This window comes from Rosa chinensis, chromosome 5 (genome assembly GCF_002994745.2).
Source record: "Rosa chinensis cultivar Old Blush chromosome 5, RchiOBHm-V2, whole genome shotgun sequence".
NCBI lineage: Eukaryota > Viridiplantae > Streptophyta > Magnoliopsida > Rosales > Rosaceae > Rosa > Rosa chinensis.
Genome location: NC_037092.1, coordinates 3,968,950 through 3,988,244, shown reverse-complemented (window position 1 = coordinate 3,988,244; position 19,295 = coordinate 3,968,950). Strand labels below are relative to the sequence as shown.

The following is a 19,295-nucleotide window of genomic DNA, read 5'->3' as shown; positions in this document are numbered from 1 at the left end:
AGACATTAGACAGCTTGCCACTTTTTTCTCAACTGCTATCTTCCACCATGTTTATCGGGAAGCAAATTTTGTTGCTGACGCTTTAGCGCATCTAGGTCATGGCTCTCGCAATGTAACCACATGGACTAATAGACTGCTGAGATCTGCTGCTCATGCGTCCTTGTTTGATGTTGTAAATCCTGGTTGTTCCAGGGGCTCTGTTTTGTAATAGTCTTTTCGTATCAAAAAAATAAAATAAAAAAATAAGCCATGAATGATTGTGGCAAACCCATCTGCATGTAACTGTATCAATAGAGGGGTCCTATTCATAATAAACAGCTTTGTGCTTGCACATTGTTGGTTGCATGCACTGAAGTTATGAAACATCGTTAAACTACGAAGTAGCCTTTCTTATAACTGGAAAGAGATAAATAATAAATAAAATAATTAAAAAAACTTAAAACACCATATCACACGATGATCAAAACACCATCCTAGTTCTTAAAGCAGAAACACTGGTCCAAATATAACCCTAAGACTGCTATAAAGTTCTCGTACACATTTAACCAACATTGGTTTGAAAAGCTCGACCAAGCAAATCGAGCAAGTTCGTCCTCTTGACTAGAACCATTTCCTTACATGTTTGGGGAAACTATACATGTCCCCCCTTTGGTCACATAAAATAATTTCCGCTCTGGCGGACAGTTTCCATCCTACAAGGATGTTGGTATATACCTGATTTGCTCACTGAGGTAGATAAGGCACACCGCGGCATAAACGGCATCGGTTCCTAGGCCAACGGAGGACCATACGCTCTAAGAACCTAGACTTGTTTAAGACAAACCTTGCTAAATGTTCGTGTTGCTTATTTGTAACCTTAAATCCTCTTATTTTGACAAATTTGAGGGCACTAAGGAAGCTCATATTGTGATCCATGGCTGGATTCTGCAGCATATCACGGTAAATTGCACTCTTACAAGTATTCTCATTCAGCTGAAAGAGAAATTGTGTTATTAATCCAGATGACAAGATATATTCAAATAAAAATAACTCACACTTTCGATTTATTGTAATTCAAATAAAACTTAACCATTTTACTTTTAAAAACACCGAAAGAAAGAATGCAGCTGCAAATTAACTGTTAGAATAACTACATTAACCAAACAAAAACAACTCACAGTCATGATATTTAGATCCACTCACCTCAATAAACAAATTCTCCAGCCTTGGACAGTTTTTTATAAAAGAGACAACATCTCCAGCATTAGTGAAGCTCGAATCCTGCATGACTATTTGGAGCTCCCTCAAGTTTCAGAAGCAAAACCAAGAAAAGTTGGAGACAAACTAGTTGGTCAATATAAACCACGATTGCCGTAATCATTTTCATCACTTCTAGCAAAGATTAAGGTTTATTTTGATATGCTGAAATTTAAATGTTTGGCTTTTGATTTAAACATTTTGCATTAAATGCCAAAACGCAACATAGAAAGAGTTTTGATCATTTTTATCATGACAATAATAAGTAAAACTGAGTCAGTGATTTAAAGTGCATTTGAGATAATACCTTTTTTCTCGGGCATTCCTAAATACTAAATAAAACTAAAGATTTCTGGAGTCTTATGAAACAATTTATGTGAAATTCAAATCACATTCCTACCTCCAAACCCACATGATAGAATTTGTCCATTGTTTGGATTCAAAAACATGATTGACTGAGAAACAATTAGAGCGACTTACAGCTAACTGCTAGAGGAGCAATAACAGAATGGGGTATACTGCGAACCTTCTCATTCTTCATTTGCAAGTGAACAACAGAGTCCTAAATGTACAAATAGAGAATAGTAGCATTACCATAGAGCAACTGGGAACAGAGATTGCATCAGAATAATCAAGGAAAGAATGTGATTGGGTCTTTTATTTTATTTACAAAAAAAATAAACAAATCTCTCGCACAACTTAGGACAAAACAATAATTGAAAAAATGGAGGGAAGAAAAGAAAAAGAAAAATGCTTAACATGACACTAAAACTAACAATAGAACTGCTGCACGAACAGCATACAAGCACCCATCCAAATGAAAAGGGAACCTATTTCAACAGGGGATGAGTTTGAGTTCTCAAAAAATAAACCATATGCCCCAATTTTGACAGCATGCTTTTGTAGAAAGAGTGGGCAATCGACAACCAAAAGAGAAAAAAAGAGTGGTTTCAACTTAAGGATAGAAAGTTAAGGATAACAGCTTGACTAATACTAAAATCGAGTACAGAATGCAATTGACGCTGTGATGGAGAAAGATAAGAGTTATGGGATCTCTTTTTCAAGTAGTCATGAATGGATGAGTGAGCAAGGATAAGAATTACCTTCAGTTGATGCAAGTTCCAATAGTTTAGACTAGAGGATCTTGTGATAGATACATATGGAAGGTCATTTGCTTGCACAATCATCATACAGGCATCACCAGAGCTTTCAGAAGTGGTAGTTGTTTCATTTAATAATAAAACAATCTGACTTTCCTGCAAGAATAAAGTAGCTTAAAGGAAATCCAAAAACAAATACAATAAAAAAAGAATCACTGCTGTTTGTAAGTAACAAAGTACAGTTTCTCTACCTTATTAAAGAAAGATCCACACAGTAATAACCAACAGGGATGCACAACAGTACAGCTTCTACTGAAGTATAACCCCTCTTTACAATGCTTGAGTCATGCATAATCCCCCTCACTATGACTATACATTTTTCCATACCAGAGAAGGACTCATCTGGTATATGGAAAGATATGTAGTCAAGAAACATATGTTGACGAGTCTGATGAGGGACGGAATGGGAGGCATCCTATACAGGAAGGAAAAGCAACAATGTTACTGATAAGCAATCCAAGTATTGGATTATATTGAATAATACTGAATGACCATGCAATTTAAGGTCATTAATTCCTAAAATAATAAGTACCTCATAATATGATACTGACATAGGAATACTGGTAGACAAAGATGCTGACAAAGGTGGAAGTGGGCAAAGTGGCAATGAATCTTCACAGCTATCTTTCTTGAAATTGTAGTAAAGGGCATCTGAAAAGCCTCCTTAAAACTAAAACACCAAGGGGGGTTTATAAGTTGAAATACAAAGTATTACTTACAGAGAAGACTTATTCTATATATGCTGTGTGTATGTTGTGCTTTGATAGTGATTAAAGTAATGAAGTGAAATTTACTGCAGTTACAAAACTAGAATGACAATTTAAACACATCAAAGCATTAACTCTTTGGTCAGAGAACCCATGGTAGATTCAAATGGTCGACATTGACACTTTCAGGAACCAAAGCATGTCAATTTATGTCAGAAAAGCTTCCTCCATTTGCCAACCTCAGCAAATTGTGATGTTCAATATATTGACTACATGACTAACACAATCCAACATTCATAGAGAGGGAGATAATAGTCCCGGAGTCACCAAAGCTACAGTAATCAATTCTTTAAACCTCTGCATACCTAGACTCCATCTGCTGAAATTCCTTGGCTAACGTCCTCTGCAGGTGCTCACAATCTGAAACTCCCCCAAACTGAACTAATTCTCTAACTCTCTGCACTGTTTCCCTGAAAAAATGGAAAGCAGATTTCAGTCTTGAGAAATAAAATGAGAATCCATATTGCAAATACTTGTATAATTACGGACATGAATGCACACTGAATGTCCATTGTCCTGAAATCGGTCAAATGTACATAAATGCAGACACATAGATTTGTGAATAACAAAACAGACTGACTTTCCAAGAGTGTTAAAGACAAATGTTGGATAAACAATAATTATCAACATGCTAAATATATTATATAATAGATGATACTAATTAAGAAAATGGTTGTACTCTAAAACAGATTGCCTCTGAGTGATATATAAATCACTTACAATCCAACTTCGATACTCTCATCAGCTTCCGACACCTCCAGCAACTGCTTAACAGGATCTTGGTCATATAGAAACGTCAAGAATATAACAACAAGTTCACTGCCAAACTGACATGTGTGAGTAAGCGAATAGATGCTGATAACCAGATTAAACACATGAATACTAGGCACAGACCTATTGTACAGTAGAAGATGGTGATCACTGGGTTCTGAATTGAGTAACTTTATACACTTCAAGAGCCAATTGAAGAAGTTTGAAAACTGAACGAAAAGAAAACATCAGATATTAATGGGAAATTTGCAGGAATCATGAAAGAAATTCATATTACAAATCCTACACACTATAGTCGGTGAATTCATGTAATTCATATCACAATGTTTCACTCGAAAATTAAGGCTACTCACTTCAACATCATGCAATGAGACGGCGACGGCTTTACCATCAGGTCTCCAACACAAAGACGTTATGCTCTTCCCTACACAAAATGTGAACCAAAAAAAAACTAAGCTCACAAATTCACAATCAAACCATACAAGGCCAGAAGAACACAAAATCAGAGAGATACCTGGGGAGATTGTCCAGAGCCTCTGCCAATTGAAGCGGTGCAGTAAAAATCTTGGAGTCTTCAGTTACCATGGCGAGTAAATCCTTCTCGGGATTCCACTCTGCGATCTTAACCTGGCAATTGAAAACAGAAAATTACTATTCCGATCAAAACAATTGGGGATTTGGAGGCTGTGAGTGTAGAAGCGTACCTGCGAAGCGACTGGCTTGTCGAACTGGAGCTGGAATGGAGTGACGCGTTGTTCTTCTTCGTCGGTTTCCATGACCAAATCTGGTAAACGAAACAGTGTAGGAGGGCTTTGTAAAACCCTAAACCCTAGCAGGAGTGGAGTGAATGTGGCCAAAACGGTGCCGTTTAGGAAGAAGAACACCGAAATGGAGAGGGAAAAGCAATGGAGATTGAAAATGAAGGCGGGGGACTTTTATTTGCGTTTTAAGTTTTTTTTGAAATAATGAAAAATAAATTTGGAAAAAAAAAAAAATATTCGCCGTTGCAGGGGATCGAACCCGGGTCACCCACGTGACAGGCGGGAATACTTACCACTATACTACAACGACTTGGTTGTTAGTTTGTATGAAATGCAAAATATAAATCAAAATATTTGTGATGCTTCGATTGGTTTGATTTGTTGCCGTTGAGCATTAGTTTGCTTTGCTACTTTAGGATGTGTCAAGAGACGTTTATCTACACAAAGAAAGCATTATACATTTTCATCAAATATATGGACTTTGTTGTGCCTCTTGAATCGAATCAAAAATAATGTATTTGTTTCAATGTTGTGGTGGATGATAATCTATTTGTAGAATGTTATGTTGACGCGTTTTGAATTTGGTGTTATGTTGTTGTCCGTTTGTTGTAGTTTTGATGTAGTTTGGTTAGGTGTATGAGTAGCCGAGTGATAGATTCATAACACTTTTGTGGGCCTCCGCATAATTGCACGTAATACAAATTGACTCATAAACTGATGAATATTGTATAACGATAATGTATAGTCGATTAATAGCTGCAGTTGGTCTTCGAACAATTAAGACTTGTATGAATTATAATTTTAAACAAATCGCACAAGGTGTTGTCAGTCCGTACAATAATATGTTAAATCATGTATATATGGAAAACACGTTAATTTAACACATTATCATCAATATGGTAACATTGCTCGCAATCTCAAATCACAAGAAGTGATAACCGTTATGTTTTAGGTGGTTATACCGTTTTAAATTCGAGAGAAAATATCTGAAAGAAAAAGAAAGTCGAAATTTTTTTTTTTTTAAAGGGGGTTAGGAGTCCATCATATGTTATTATTGATGGAATTATTATTCTGCGAGGAGGATGTGGTGCCTAAACCTCGAGTATGATTACATGCATCTGCAAATAAAACGTCCTCAATAATAGTAAGACATATTATTGTGATAAATTGCAAACCACATCATTATAAAAATCATACCGCACACGTCACACAAAAAAAAAAAAAAAAACTACGATCACAATTTTTTTTTTTAACTACTGTTTGTGTTAGGAATCATGTCTTAGATTTCTATTTTTGAACTGAAGTGACGTTTTACTTACTAACTATGAAATATAAGCTAATGGCAGAGAACATTAGAACAAACACAAACACAAACAAAAGTGTACAGACACACGAGCTAATAACTTCATTTTGTTACACAATATTCAAACACAAAAATACAACCAGATTAAATCTAAAGACGATTGATCAAGAATTTCACACACATCTACCACTATTACTCATTGCAAATCACACACTTTCATTTTCTTTTAAATTTCAAGACAGACTAGCTTTCCCATTCTTAAAAGTTTGCACATGTATAATGTAAAACAATATCATTCTCTTTTTCAAACAGTGTATAAAAAACTTATGAGAAGTTTTAAATACACACCCCTAACTACTTAATACACTACCCATTTAATTTCTCATTATAATGTCTTACTAAATACACCACCCAAAGTATCTAAAATATCCTTAAACACAAAAACCATAAAATATCCTATTATTTGACTATATTTGGGTTACTATTTAATATGATTAGTATATATCATTAGTATATTGACATTTTATAAATGACCATATTAATTACCTGAGTTAGTTATTGGGAGATCATTCCCTTCAAATAGATACCTAGAAATAGGTTTTGTATTATTTGAGTCCTCATCCACCAAACACCATTTTTTTTTAGTTGAACATTCAACCAAAACTATTTAAATATCAGTCGTTTCCCCAAAGTGGCCGAATTACGAAATTGTCATAGAAGGGACCAAACAAATTAACAATTATAAAGTTTTCTAACTGTGATGTTTTGTATTAGATAATAAATTGACTAATCATCACTTTTATTGCAAAAAAAGGAAATGAACTAAAAAATGGGAGTAAAGCGATTTGTTTAAAACCATTTAATGTCATTGATTCTGAAATTCTAACTTATATGGTTTCCCACCCATTTAATTACAATTTGTTTAAGGAAAATTTAAATTAGATGGTTTCTAACTTTATTTTTGTATTAAATGGGGAGTCCAAGTATATAAATTATTTATTGCGTTTATCTAACTATTTAAACATAACTATAAAATAATATAAAGAAAATATAACTTTTTTTTTTTGTAATATATAGATGTCTTTTTTGGTCATTTAACCTACCTATCAAATTTGATTTGAAATGTAAGATAATAGGAGATGTGTATTAAGCAGTTAGGAAAATCGAAAAAGTTGTCTTTAATCGTTCACAAAAAAGAAAATTGTCTTTTTGGGTCAGTGGCATTGGATCTGACGGCCCATTTAGCTCATGAATCATCCAAAAGTTTATTGGGCAACAGCTCCCGTCCACTTGTTTGGTTTCTCAGTCCTTCCTCCAATATCAATTTCGTTTTCTTCTCTCAGTCTACTACTTCAGCTTCATCATCGTGAATCCAAAGGTATGGTGGAATTGTTTATGCTATTTTCTGTCTCGAAGCTTATTGCTGTGCTAATTTCACATATCAGTTTATCTAAGCATATATATATATATATATATATTTTGTTGCATTTGAATTCTCTCACAGTCACATTGCTCCGTCACTTTTGATCGATGTGCTCCAGAATTTCTGCATATCTCATTTTTGGACGTTGATAGTGTGTATGAATTAGTTTTCGAGTGACGTGATTGTTAAATTTGATGATATCCGGGTACTGGGTTTCTACAGAATGGTGATGTTGTGCGTGCAATTGAGGTTTTTTTTTAGAGAATGCTACAGAGGGATGGGGCTTCTCTTAGTGCACTTGTGTCGGGGCTTATTCAGAATGGTGAACTGGATGGAGCTGCCAGGATTGTTGGTGGATGTGGGAAGAGGGATGAGGGTTTGGAAGATTTGGTGGATGCTTATAATACGTCGGTTGCTGGTTATGGTTAGAGAGGAAGGGTTGAAGAGGCTATGCGCCTTTTCGATCAAATACCATTTCGTCGTGATAAGGTGAATGAGGGAAGTAGGAGGTTTCAGAGGAATATTGTATCATGGAATTCTATGATTATGTGCTATGTGAAAACAGGAAATATTGTTTCTGCTAGAGAAATAAGAAAAAAGAAAAACCCCTTTTTCTAATTACTCACACTTACAAGTCTTGAGCCCCTTTTTCTTTTGTGATCTCATCAAATATATAAAAAAAGCTCCAGCATCTTTCTCCCTCCTTCTTCATATCTACTCTCAAGTACTCACAGTTCCTTCTCTCTTCAGCTTCGCTTTGCTTTCTGTCAAGCCCACACATCTCTCTCCCTCCAAAGCCCAGATCACTTCCAATCAGGTATTGCAGATTCTTCACTTGAATCCACTCTTTACTGTTTATTCTCATCTTTATTTTTACTTGTTAACATAGTTTGTAAGTAATCTGCAAATTTGAGGTCTTTTAGGTCAAGTTCTTTGCGTTTATTGGATTCTGGTGTTGGTATGTTATGGCCCTTTTGCGGTTTTTGTGTATTAGGGTTTTAAGCCATTCATAATCTGCAATCAGATACTGCTTTCTCTTTTGAGTTCTGGTCTGGGTCTGCTCTTGTTTTCAGCTAACCCTTCTTTTGCTGAGTTCAAAGTCTTTGTGCCTGCTCAGTCTAGGTGTTTCTAGGCACACTGTTACTATAACATGATTCCAGTACTTTTGGCTGTTCTTAAATACTTGTAATTGTCTGCATATTCGCGTGATTTCGATATTTATATAGGCGTTTGGTCTTACTGTATGGTTCATGATATTCTACTTGTGAGTTACTTAAACCCTACTGATCAGCTCAGAGTACTTGGTCTTGTCTACTATCCTGGTCTCATATAATGTCTTGTATTTAAACATATTCTTTTTACAGTTGAATTCTACCTTGTTTTGTTAAGACTAGCCACTGAGGAACCACATTTCTTTGCTTTCTCATAGAACTATGTTTCAATTTGGCTTTGTTTTGAACTTATTTTGTATAATTTTAACGTTTAATGTTATGGGGATAAAATAAAAGACAGTGAAAGATTGTGTTTTGTGACAAGGGAATGAACTTTGTATGGGAAGCAAAATTGAGTTCTGCATTTCATAATTATGTATTACAGTAGGCATATAATGTTTATGTATGCAAAAGATGGCAGAAATGAATTTTGCTAGGACTTACTATGATATCTTCTATAGAAGGGCAATGTTGAGTTGATGTTACCAATTAGTTGCTTAATATATATTTGGATCAATTACTAGTATTTCAATCATTGAATTTGTTTCATTTTCAGAATGTTCCATTGATCAGAGCATAGTGAATCTCTGTGATCTGTATGTGGTCTTGAAGATGTCTATCACCAAGCCATTAAAGAAATTAGTGTCGTGTGTTATCCTTGATTTGGATGGTACACTACTACACACAGGTTCGCTGGTGCTCTGAGTAACAGTTCTATTTTACTTTGGTTTATGGTAATGGAATCATGTTGCCTGCGACTTTTCTTCTTATAATCGTAATTTAATCACAGATGGCATAGTAAGTGATGTTTTAAGAGTTTATTTGGGCAAGTATGGAAAGAAATGGGATGGGAGGGAAGTTCAAAAGATAGTTGGAAAAACACCACTCGAAGCTGCAACTGCTGTTGTGGAGGATTATGGGCTATCTTGCACAACGAGTGAATTACTCTCAGAGCTTGACCCAATGTTCTCAAATCAGTAATCAACTTCTGCACATACTTTCAAACACCAATAGTTAGCCGAAACTTTTATTGCAAATGGCTGATAGCTTTTGTCAATTGTCACTCTAGGTGGTGCAACATCAAAGCGCTTCCAGGTGCCAATCGGCTAATTAAACATTTGAGCGGTCACAGAGTGCCAATAGCATTGGCTTCAAACTCTCCAAGGGAAAACATAGAAACCAAAATTTCTTTTCATCAGGGTATGGTTCTCACAGAAATATGCTATTGCTTATTTTTCTCAGGTTGAAACTTGTTTGGTATGACATGCACCGACAGTGCTACAATGTGTTATATTATACTAAGGAATTAGTTATTTTCTTATTGTGTTTTCATATGTAGGTTGGAAAGAATCCTTCTTAGTTATCATTGGAGGTGACGAAGTAAGATCAGGAAAGCCATCTCCTGAAATGTGAGAATGCAACAATATTTCGTTCAATCTTGACTTCGTTTAATGTTACAAGCTTTGAATACTTGCTCTTCTGAAACTCTAACTTTACAGTTTTGCATTGTAGATTCCTTGAAGCTGCTAAAAGATTAAATATTGAACCGTCCAGCTGTCTTGTCATTGAAGATTCTCTGTGAGTCACCTTACTTTGGTTTTTGGAGATTAGGTTTGTTCTGTGTCTTTTTTGTATGTAGATGTAGATGCATGTTTCATGTTACATGGCTTCAACTTCAGTTTGACTCTAGTTAACTGATCATTGACCCTTTTCTTCTTATGTTTAATTACCAGTCTTGTTTTTAGGACGTTGATTTTCACACTCAAAGGTTATACTTTCATGTAATGAATACAGTTTAGGTCACCCACAGAATTGAATCTAATGTTGACATTTTCTGTTGAAAGCAAATATAAATTTATGAAGTAAAGCGTGGCTATCTAAAGACCTTGGCTTCTTTCCTTTGTATCTATTTGCTATCAAAATGATCTACACAAGAAATTATTATGGTATATTGTCTTGTTTGCCTCCAAAGTTGCATTGTTAAGTCCCACAAAATTATACTTGCTACAGAAAGATTGCTAAATTTGTTTGGAAGAACTGCTCTGGCAATGATAATTATATGCCAGATGTCCCTGATGATGTTTGTGGTTTAAGAACTAATGTCACTTAAGTTTGCATTTCTTTCTAAACATTTCTCTATTCGGTTTTTCAGGCCAGGTGTGACAGCCGGGAAGGCTGCTGGAATGGAGGTAGTTGCTGTACCCTCTCTGCCAAAGCAATCCCATCTCTTTACTTCAGCAGATGAGGTGATCAACTCTCTACTTGATTTGCATCCTGAAAAGTGGGGCCTACCTCCTTTCAAAGATTGTAAACCCCCAATATCTTTCTCCTTTCTTCATCCATGTGCAACTTGCATTCGCCATTTTCATAGCATTGATTTGTTGCTGCAGGGATAAAAGACACTTTGCCAATAGAATCTTGGCAAATTGGTGGTCCTGTCATTAAGGGATTTGGTCGGGGCTCAAAAGTACTTGGGATCCCTACAGGTTTGTGGACTAATGCTATTTGCTATTGGCTTATTCAGTAACTAAACTCTAACAGTCTACATGTCTTGGGATGACATATTGATAACTGATGTTGTTAATTTGAGATAATAATATCCATAAGTTTTATTTCATGTAGCTCACTCTGTGAATATGCTTGGTGTCCTTAGGTACACCCACATTTCGAGCTGTAGATAATTGCTTTGTTGCATATGATCCCTTTAATGCTTGATAAAGCTTTTTCATTTTGTTATCCTAATAAGGGTGCTACCATCTTTTCTCCAGCTAATCTATCCACCGAGCGATATTCAGCTCTCCTTTCAGAACATCCCTCGGGAGTATATTTCGGTTGGGCTGGATTACCAACGCGAGGTGTCTTTAAAATGGTCATGAGTATTGGTTGGAATCCTTATTTCAACAACACTGAAAAGACTATAGTGAGTCTTTGAGAACACATAACTTACCCTTTGCAAGTAATTTTCTTCTTGCTTACAAGTTCAATTGCAATGCAGGAGCCGTGGCTGCTTCATGACTTTGATGAGGACTTCTATGGGGAGGAATTGCATCTTATCATAGTTGGCTACATACGGCCTGAGGTATAAACTTACACAATTAAAATCAATCAATGTCTTACAGTAAATTACTCATTTTCTCCATGTCCTGTTATTCTTTCTGATATTTTGGTATGAAATTACACAGGCCAATTTCCCGTCTCTCGAGAGCTTGATCGAAAAGATCCATGAGGACCGGAAAATTGCAGAGGAAGCTCTTGATCTTCCAATGTACTCAAAATTCAAGGATGACCCATATCTTAAAGACTCTACATAAGGATGCCACTGGAATTTCCCGAACTCTTATTCTACTTCATTGGCTAATTGCTACTGGAGTTTGAAGCTGTTGCACTCATTATTGAGACAAAAACATTCTTTCATTTCGAGTCATTTCATGAAACATAATGGTGTGCATCATATATCCCAGACTCATTTTATTGTATTGTAAATTACCGATCACTTCATAAACATGAAATTACTGAAATGATGATTGTCGATGACTGTATCTTCCATTTACTCACAAGTTAATAAAACTTGAAGTTACGTACTCGATAAATCATTTTATTTTTCCAACAAAGACCTTGAACATGAAGTTTGGCACTCGTTAGTTCCATAACTCGTGCAAACGGCTAAAGCACAAACAACAAAAATAAACCTCGACTCATTGGGTCTCCCCACCCGCTTCAAACGCTGAACCCAAGGCAGAGAGCGGACCCTAGTTTTGGCGGTAATGCCAAACACCCAGAAAGGCCAAGTAGCTTAGAGACTACTACTGAGGGGTTTAAGCAATGGGAGGAGAAGAAGAGCGACAAGAGCAGCAACACCTATATACGGAAATTACGGAAAACCCAAGCCAGCAGCAAGAAGAAGAGTTTATTCATCATGGCCGGCGATTCGGTTCGATGTTCCTCCACAGAGAACCTACCACTTCTCCCACCAGTTCAGAACTCCCTCAAACCCTAACAATTTTCTCAAGGCCGTCAAAGGAAGAAGAGTCATGGAGATGAGATTAAATTTTCTTTATTTTTTTTTTTTTCACGAATATTTTCTCTTTCTTGATTTTCCATTCAATTGACCATAGTTAACTTTAGTTATAGTGCATTACAGGTGCTGTGTTTAACTCTCCCAGTAGGTGGAGCATCTGACAAGTAACAAGACGGATGCTACTGAGAGGTAATTTTGCTCTTGTTTACTTATATTCCTTCATCACATTTCTTTGTTCATTTTCTCTTTTACATCTTCAAATAATCGCCAAGCATGCATGATATATTCTTGCATGAAAAGGAAGTTGAGACAATTTTATTTTATTAATTGACACACAATTACTCAGCAGGGATGAAACAGAGATACAAATATGTGATTCAAAGGGAGAGTTGGATTGTTCTTCCACAGAAAGCAGGTAACTATTTGCTGTTTCTTACAAATCATTATGATTTTACTTCTAGCTGTTCTGCTATAATTAATGAATCGCTTTTGGCATGATATATTCTTGCTTGAAAAGGAAGTTGAGACAATTTTACTAACTGACAGACGATATATTTCTCAGCAGGGTTGAAACAGAGGTACAGAGAGATGAGGAGATCACCATCATCACCTGAAACTGCAAAGCTTAAAGACTGCTACTGTAAATATATATATATATATATATGATTCAGAGAGGGAGTTGGATTGTTTTTCCACAGAAAGCAGGTAACTATTTGCTATTTCTTACGTATCATTATGATTTTACTTCTAGCTGTTCTGCCATAATTACTGAATCGCTTTTGGTGTTTTAGCTGCAGGTCTTAGGAGACATGGCAATGAGTTACAGATTAAATGATGCCTCAACTATCTCACTTTCTTTTCCTAAGGTCATGCATGCACTAATAGTCTTTTGCAATGCTCTAGATTCTTTGAGTTTCTGTATTTGAGACTATGAGCAGCTTATTTTAAATTAGATGCAAACTATATTGATATGTAATGATGACTTTTTGCAGAAAATGTTGCAACAACACCCTTTTAGCAGGTCAGACCTCAAAGTAGCAGTGGATCAGCGGAACATGACACTCATGTAGTCTTGATGCTATGCAAAACTCCGTAAGAAACCTTTAATTATGTCGTATAAAATTCATATTCTTGTAATTCATTACAAACAAGTTCTATGCATCTAATATAGATGAAAATCTATTGTGCAGGCAATGCAGAAGTATGGAGATTAATCATTGATCAGATGAGGTACCACATAGCGTAATTAAGCTAGGTATACCTCTCTATCACCATGCAAGGTTTATAATAAGCTCGATATACCGTAAACTTATATGTGTTTGTGATGTGGCTAAAAGGTTGGCAGTAAGCTCACATGGTATTTTTGTAAGGTGTCAAATTTCATTTATTCTAGATTTCCGGTGCTTTCTCTGATAATTTAATCAAGTCTTAAAGCTTTGTGTGGATGGACAGAAACTGCAGGGTGTGAGTTGGTTGCAATTGCTAAAGAATGCACTTATTTCATTAGTCATATCAAAGAGCAATCTGTCATATGGTGTAGATTATGTCTTCCTAAATTTGTCCTCTTTTCATGTAGTTTAGTTTCAATTACTCTGCGCAATGTAACTCTATGACAATGTACGTTAAATTTGTACAACCCTCCCCAAGACTCTGGCCGGCAATCCCAGCTTAAAACGAGAAAGACAGGCTACGCTATGATTTCAAGAAAATGTTCCTTTATGCTTTCATTTTTGGAGATTTGACTTTTCAACTGGTTCCTACAAAGCTGCACCTTCATTTGTTGCTGCTTTTTTTTTTTTTTTTTTTTTTTGGTGGCTCTGCCTCCTTCTATAGTTCTTGCCCACATTCTTTTTATATATATATAACTTTTTGCTTAATAAAGCTGGTTTCTTTTCAAAAGAAAGTTAGGTCTCTCATTATTAGTTATTGCATCCTTTTATAGGTTCTAGTTTCTAAATTTCTGAGACATACGTGCAAGAGGATTTTTAAGCAGTGATAAACCAATATGAACAAAACATCTAACTTCTGTTTTGGCCTTTTTGGATTATTGGTGGGGCACTTAACATAGTGTTGTAATTTTTCATCTGTATCAGATATGATGTAACAGTTAAAGGCTTCAGTTTTCACTTGCAAGGAGTTGGATGATGTTGACGATGTTGATAATGATTGTGGTGATGATGAGCAAGATGATGATAAGAAAGATGAGGCTGACAATGTTGATGATGATGGGCATCAGGATCTATGATGCTGAAAGGAAATGATTTCAAGAAAGGCAGCTGAAAGGATGATTTGCCAATCACATCCACCTCTACTGGTACGGCTTCAGTTGAGTTTGTTTATTTGCAATATATTTACTCTTTAAGTATGATCTTGCCCTTTTTTGATTATGTGAAGTCATCAAAGAATTTATGCAAGTTTCCTCAACGGTTAGGAGAAGATGAAAAATGCCTTCGATATGTGGAGAACTCGTTGAAAAGGTTTCTTCGTTTTCTCAGCAGAGCTAGCAGAGAAAGAGACATACAGAGAGCGATGGCTAGGAGAGCGCCATGGTCACCTGAAGATGCACAGCTTAAGAGTATTGTATTTAGAAATATGGGACTGGTAGGTATTGGATTGCTGTTCCAAAGAAAACTGGTGACTTTTTGCTCATAGTTGTTTCAAATGAAAATATTTTAAATTTTGCCTCTAATTATCTCGGAAAACTTTTGGGGTCTTGAGTTAACCGCAGGTCATAGAGAATTAGAGATGTGGCAAGAGTCGCAGAACAAGATTGCTCAACTGTCTCAGCAGGTCCAACATTAAGCAGATGCTAATTATAGTTAGGTATTGCATCTTCTTAAGATGATAGTTGCTAATTTTTGAGAGATGTATGCAGGCGGAATGGATGATTATCAAGCAGTGTACGTCATCAATCAAAGTTGTATCATCTGTTTTGGCATCCATTCGACTGATTGGTGAGCTCTTAACATAATGTATCTCTGAAATAATCCTTTTAATAGTAAAAAGGCTTTTCAAATACTGAAGGCACTAGGTTCGTCATGTAGTTTCCATCAGATGGGATTTTCATGGCATGAAAGCGAGGGAAGAGTGAATGGGATCCAAAGCCTCAATTAACTTCAGTTTCAGGCTTTGACCAAGTCAACCCAAAGACCATGAGGTTGGTTATCCTGTTTTAGTCATATACTCTACTTGTTCTGTTGCTCTTCCTAATAGAGAAATTGCTTGTAAGAAACATAATGGCCTGCTTGAATCTTTTCATTATTTGATGTTTATTGTTTGATCAGTAAGTTTGAAAATGAGTGGCACATTTGCAAAATGTGGTGCAGGAACCATGAATCTGCGTACAAATTTGCAGAAAAGTAAAACTCTCTGCAACTTGCTTTCGCCATTTTCATAGCATTTGATTTGTTGTTGCAGGGATAAAAGACACTTTACCAATAGAACCATGGCAAATTGGTGGTCCAGTCATTAAGGGATTTGGTCGGGGCTCAAAAGTACTTGGGATCCCTACAGGTTTGTGGACTAATGCTGTTTGCTATTGGCTTATTCAGTAATTAAACTCTTAACAGTCTACATGTCTTGGAATGACACAGTGATAACTGATGTTGTTAGTTTGAGCTAATAATATCGATAAGTTTTATTTCATGTAGCTCATACACCCACATTTCAAGCTTTAGATAACTGCTTTGTTGCGTATGATTAGATTTTTGTCTCTCATTTAATGCTTGATAAAGTTGTTTCACTTTGTTCCACCGAGCTATATTCAACTCTCCTTTGAGAACATCCCTCGGGGGTATATTTCGGTTGGGCTGGATTACCAACGCGAGGTGTTTTTAAAATGGTCATGAGTATTGGTTGGAATCCTTATTTCAACAACACTGAAAAGACTATATTGAGTCTTTGAAACGCATAACTTACCCTTTGCAAGTAATTTTCTTCTTGCTTACAAGTTCAATTGCAATGCAGGAGCCATGGCTGCTTCATGACTTTGATGCGGACTTCTATGGGGAGGAATTGCATCTTATTATAGTTGGCTACATACGGCCTGAGGTATAAACTTACACAATTGAAATCAATCAATGTCTTACAGTAAATTACTCATTTTCTCCATGTCTTTTTATTCTTTCTGATATTTTGGTGTGAAATTACAGAGGCCAATTTTCCATCTCTTGAGAGTTTGATCGAAAAGATCCATGAGGACCGGACAATTGCAGAGGAAGCTCTTGATCTTCCAATGTACTCAAAATTCAAGGATGACCCATATCTGTAAAGGCTCTACATAAGGATGCCCCTAGAACTTCCCGAACTCTAATTCTTCTTCATTGGCCAATTGCTAATGGAGTTTGGAGCTGTTGTTCACTCATTATTGATGACACAATAACATTCTTTCATGTCAAGTCATTGCATGAAACATAAGCGTGTATTACAATGCCATATATCACAAACTCATTTTATTGTATTGTAAATTACCGATCACTTCATAAATATGAAGTTACTGCACTGATGAATTTCCGTATAAGTTACTGTATCATCCTGTTACTCATAGAACATTCGTTCAGCAAATACCTTGTCTAGAATATGAAGTTAGATACTAGTCAGTTACATACTCGAACCAATCGATGATTTTCTTTTCCAAAGAATCTTGACTAACTGGGCCTTGCAGTCCCTTTCCACCTAGGTCATGAATCTCGAGAATCCAAGTCAACTAGAGTACTGATGACCACTGACAGTCTCACCAAAGAAGAAAGAATGCAAACTTTGGTCATACTAATCGGTTCCATAAATTTTATTTTATCTATCAACAAGCCATCAAATTTCATTCATATGGGAAGTGTCACGAGTAGGATTGTATGATTACAGTACTAATATGAGCCATAAAAAGCCTACTTGCGACAGACTTGACATACCTTTCTAACCGTAAAAGCGCAATACCAAATTATGGAGCTATACAATCTCTGAAAACACCATGAGACAATAGATAGCCACTAAATCGAACTAGAGGTCACCAAAATGTCTCAACTCAAATGCCGACATATCAACGAGAGGTCATCCTAAAACAAAAATAGATATATATCAAGTCTTTGCCTTCACAGACTTGATATATATATCTATTTTTGTTTTAGATGACCTCTCTTGGTAAAAATTTTAAGCCAGAAGCCTTCACTCCCATCGCGGCCTCTGCAATAAACCGGAAGCAGCGGTAAGGTAGAGAGAGCAAGAGTTTAATCAACAGAATTTATACATTTTCTAAGGATTGAGAGCAAGAGTTACAATGCATAAGGTGTCTCATTTTATCATATGAAAATTATAGATTATTTTCTACTGTCTCCAAGGATTGAGAGCAAGAATGACAATGCAAAAGGTGTTTCATATTCAATTTTACATGATTAATTTTCAACATAGTAAATGGATTTCCCATGGCTTCTATATGTATTATATGAGCATTAGCAACCTACTTTTCCTACTCGGATTGAAGATTGGTCCAATTGTTGTCCTTCCTTTAATCATTCCTAGTTGTTTGCTACTACTATTTACTTTCTTTGTACTTGGGAAGATGTCTGTGATGTATCTGATTAAACCGGATTCTTGATGGAAACAGTAGCATGGTTTATATGTCATCAACATTTATACATATTTTTTGACAGCAAAAATATTTGAATACAGAACGACAAAGATTAAATGGTTGCGTATGCTAGGGTATTTGTTGTTACCTTTGGCAACACTCTTATATATTTTTATTGATTACCAAAAAAAAAAAATGAAAGTCAAAACAAATCTACAAATAATAAAAGAATGAACGAATGTCCAAAATTGCATATAACAGTTACAATATCAGAGTGAAAAAGACACAGATAACAACATGGGAACCTAACTAAACAACAATGAACGTAGAATTCATATCAAGTGATCTAACTCAAACATTGAATCAACCTTACCTAATAGCTATATATACATTACAACAAGTTGTTCTTATATAGGTACAGCGCGCAAATGGTTTTGATAGGGCTGGTTCAGATCGTAGCAAGACCATTAAGCAATTTATTTATTTATTTCTTTCACGAAAATAGAGATTTAAAACAAAATTAACCGGAGTAAGAAAAATCAAACAAGATTGCAAGCTGAAAGGATAGTAATCTGGACAAGGAAACAAGTAATCTGACTTAAAACAAGATTGTAAAGGTCGAGCAAAGCAAAGCATAACATAAGTATTTACCTTCAGCGACAACCACCGAGGCCGAAGAGGACAGCGACAACCACCGGAAATGGCCTGATTGAGAGGGCTAAGATTATCTGGTCTGGAGAAGAGGGCTACGATAATCTGGGCTCAAGGTGAGAAGGATTGAGCATGCCAGCAAAGTGCTCCCAAAGAGGCAGTCGCCTCCTGAATCAGCTTAGCAGCTTCACTCTCACCCCAGACCAGATCATCTTAGAAGTCTTCTAAGGGTGGACAGGGGTAGCTGACAATGGGAGACTCGGTATCTCCAGACCCGGCCTCACGAGTTCTCCTCCGTCTCCGTCTCCGTCTCCTGCTTGAGAATTAAAGAGGAAAAATGGAGGAGAAGGAGAAGAGAGAGCAGCCCAAAAGGGCTGCCTCTATTTTTTTCGGTGGTGCGGCGCTGCTAGGTGTCTCCCTGAGGAAGAGAG

General features: G+C 36.2%; 1 protein-coding gene, 2 long non-coding RNA genes and 1 pseudogene across 18 annotated transcripts; 2 read left to right on the top strand and 2 right to left on the bottom strand.

Annotated features, from left to right (window-relative positions):
* Window positions 1–77: 77 nt before the first annotated feature.
* Window positions 78–4,860, bottom strand: LOC112202943 (annotated as a pseudogene).
* A 2,402-nt stretch (window positions 4,861–7,262) lies between these two features.
* LOC112164925 (bifunctional riboflavin kinase/FMN phosphatase) lies at window positions 7,263–12,213 on the top strand. 5 transcript variants are annotated; one of them, XM_040519561.1, is made up of 13 exons: window positions 7,291–7,376; window positions 7,644–7,910; window positions 8,172–8,238; window positions 9,189–9,320; window positions 9,423–9,609; window positions 9,702–9,832; window positions 9,972–10,041; window positions 10,145–10,210; window positions 10,785–10,939; window positions 11,023–11,118; window positions 11,401–11,552; window positions 11,628–11,711; window positions 11,815–12,213. In XM_040519561.1, the coding sequence occupies exons 2-13, from the start codon at window positions 7,872–7,874 to the stop codon at window positions 11,941–11,943; spliced, it is 1,308 nt and encodes a 435-aa protein (XP_040375495.1). In that variant the 5' UTR covers window positions 7,291–7,376; window positions 7,644–7,871; the 3' UTR covers window positions 11,944–12,213. The 5 variants fall into 5 exon arrangements, with proteins under 5 accessions (XP_024157052.1, XP_040375498.1, XP_040375497.1 ...); XM_024301284.2 differs by lacking the exon at window positions 7,644–7,910 and having other exon boundaries at window positions 7,263–7,376; XM_040519562.1 differs by lacking the exon at window positions 9,189–9,320 and having other exon boundaries at window positions 7,288–7,376.
* A 75-nt stretch (window positions 12,214–12,288) lies between these two features.
* LOC121053111 lies at window positions 12,289–16,662 on the top strand. 12 transcript variants are annotated; one of them, XR_005810807.1, is made up of 13 exons: window positions 12,289–12,839; window positions 13,000–13,065; window positions 13,216–13,355; window positions 13,442–13,516; window positions 13,643–13,742; window positions 13,841–13,905; window positions 14,744–14,964; window positions 15,082–15,251; window positions 15,379–15,440; window positions 15,526–15,604; window positions 15,695–15,807; window positions 16,068–16,163; window positions 16,617–16,662. It is a non-coding gene; the product is annotated as an uncharacterized LOC121053111 (long non-coding RNA). The 12 variants fall into 12 exon arrangements; XR_005810808.1 differs by having other exon boundaries at window positions 13,213–13,355; window positions 13,448–13,516; XR_005810814.1 differs by having other exon boundaries at window positions 13,213–13,355; window positions 13,841–13,880.
* A 745-nt stretch (window positions 16,663–17,407) lies between these two features.
* Window positions 17,408–19,295, bottom strand: LOC112164928. Its single transcript, XR_002922560.2, has 2 exons — window positions 18,865–19,295; window positions 17,408–17,828 (listed from the first exon to the last, which is right to left on the bottom strand). It is a non-coding gene; the product is annotated as an uncharacterized LOC112164928 (long non-coding RNA).

Excerpts from the sequence above, each read along its gene's own strand:
- LOC112164925 (XM_040519561.1), top strand. The coding sequence starts at position 7,872 with ATGCGCCTTTTCGATCAAATACCATTTCGTCGTGATAAG. Across the intron at positions 9,321-9,422 it reads TGGTACACTACTACACACAG|ATGGCATAGTAAGTGATGTT; the intron begins GTTCGCTGGTGC and ends ATTTAATCACAG. Across the intron at positions 11,119-11,400 it reads AGTACTTGGGATCCCTACAG|CTAATCTATCCACCGAGCGA; the intron begins GTTTGTGGACTA and ends TCTTTTCTCCAG.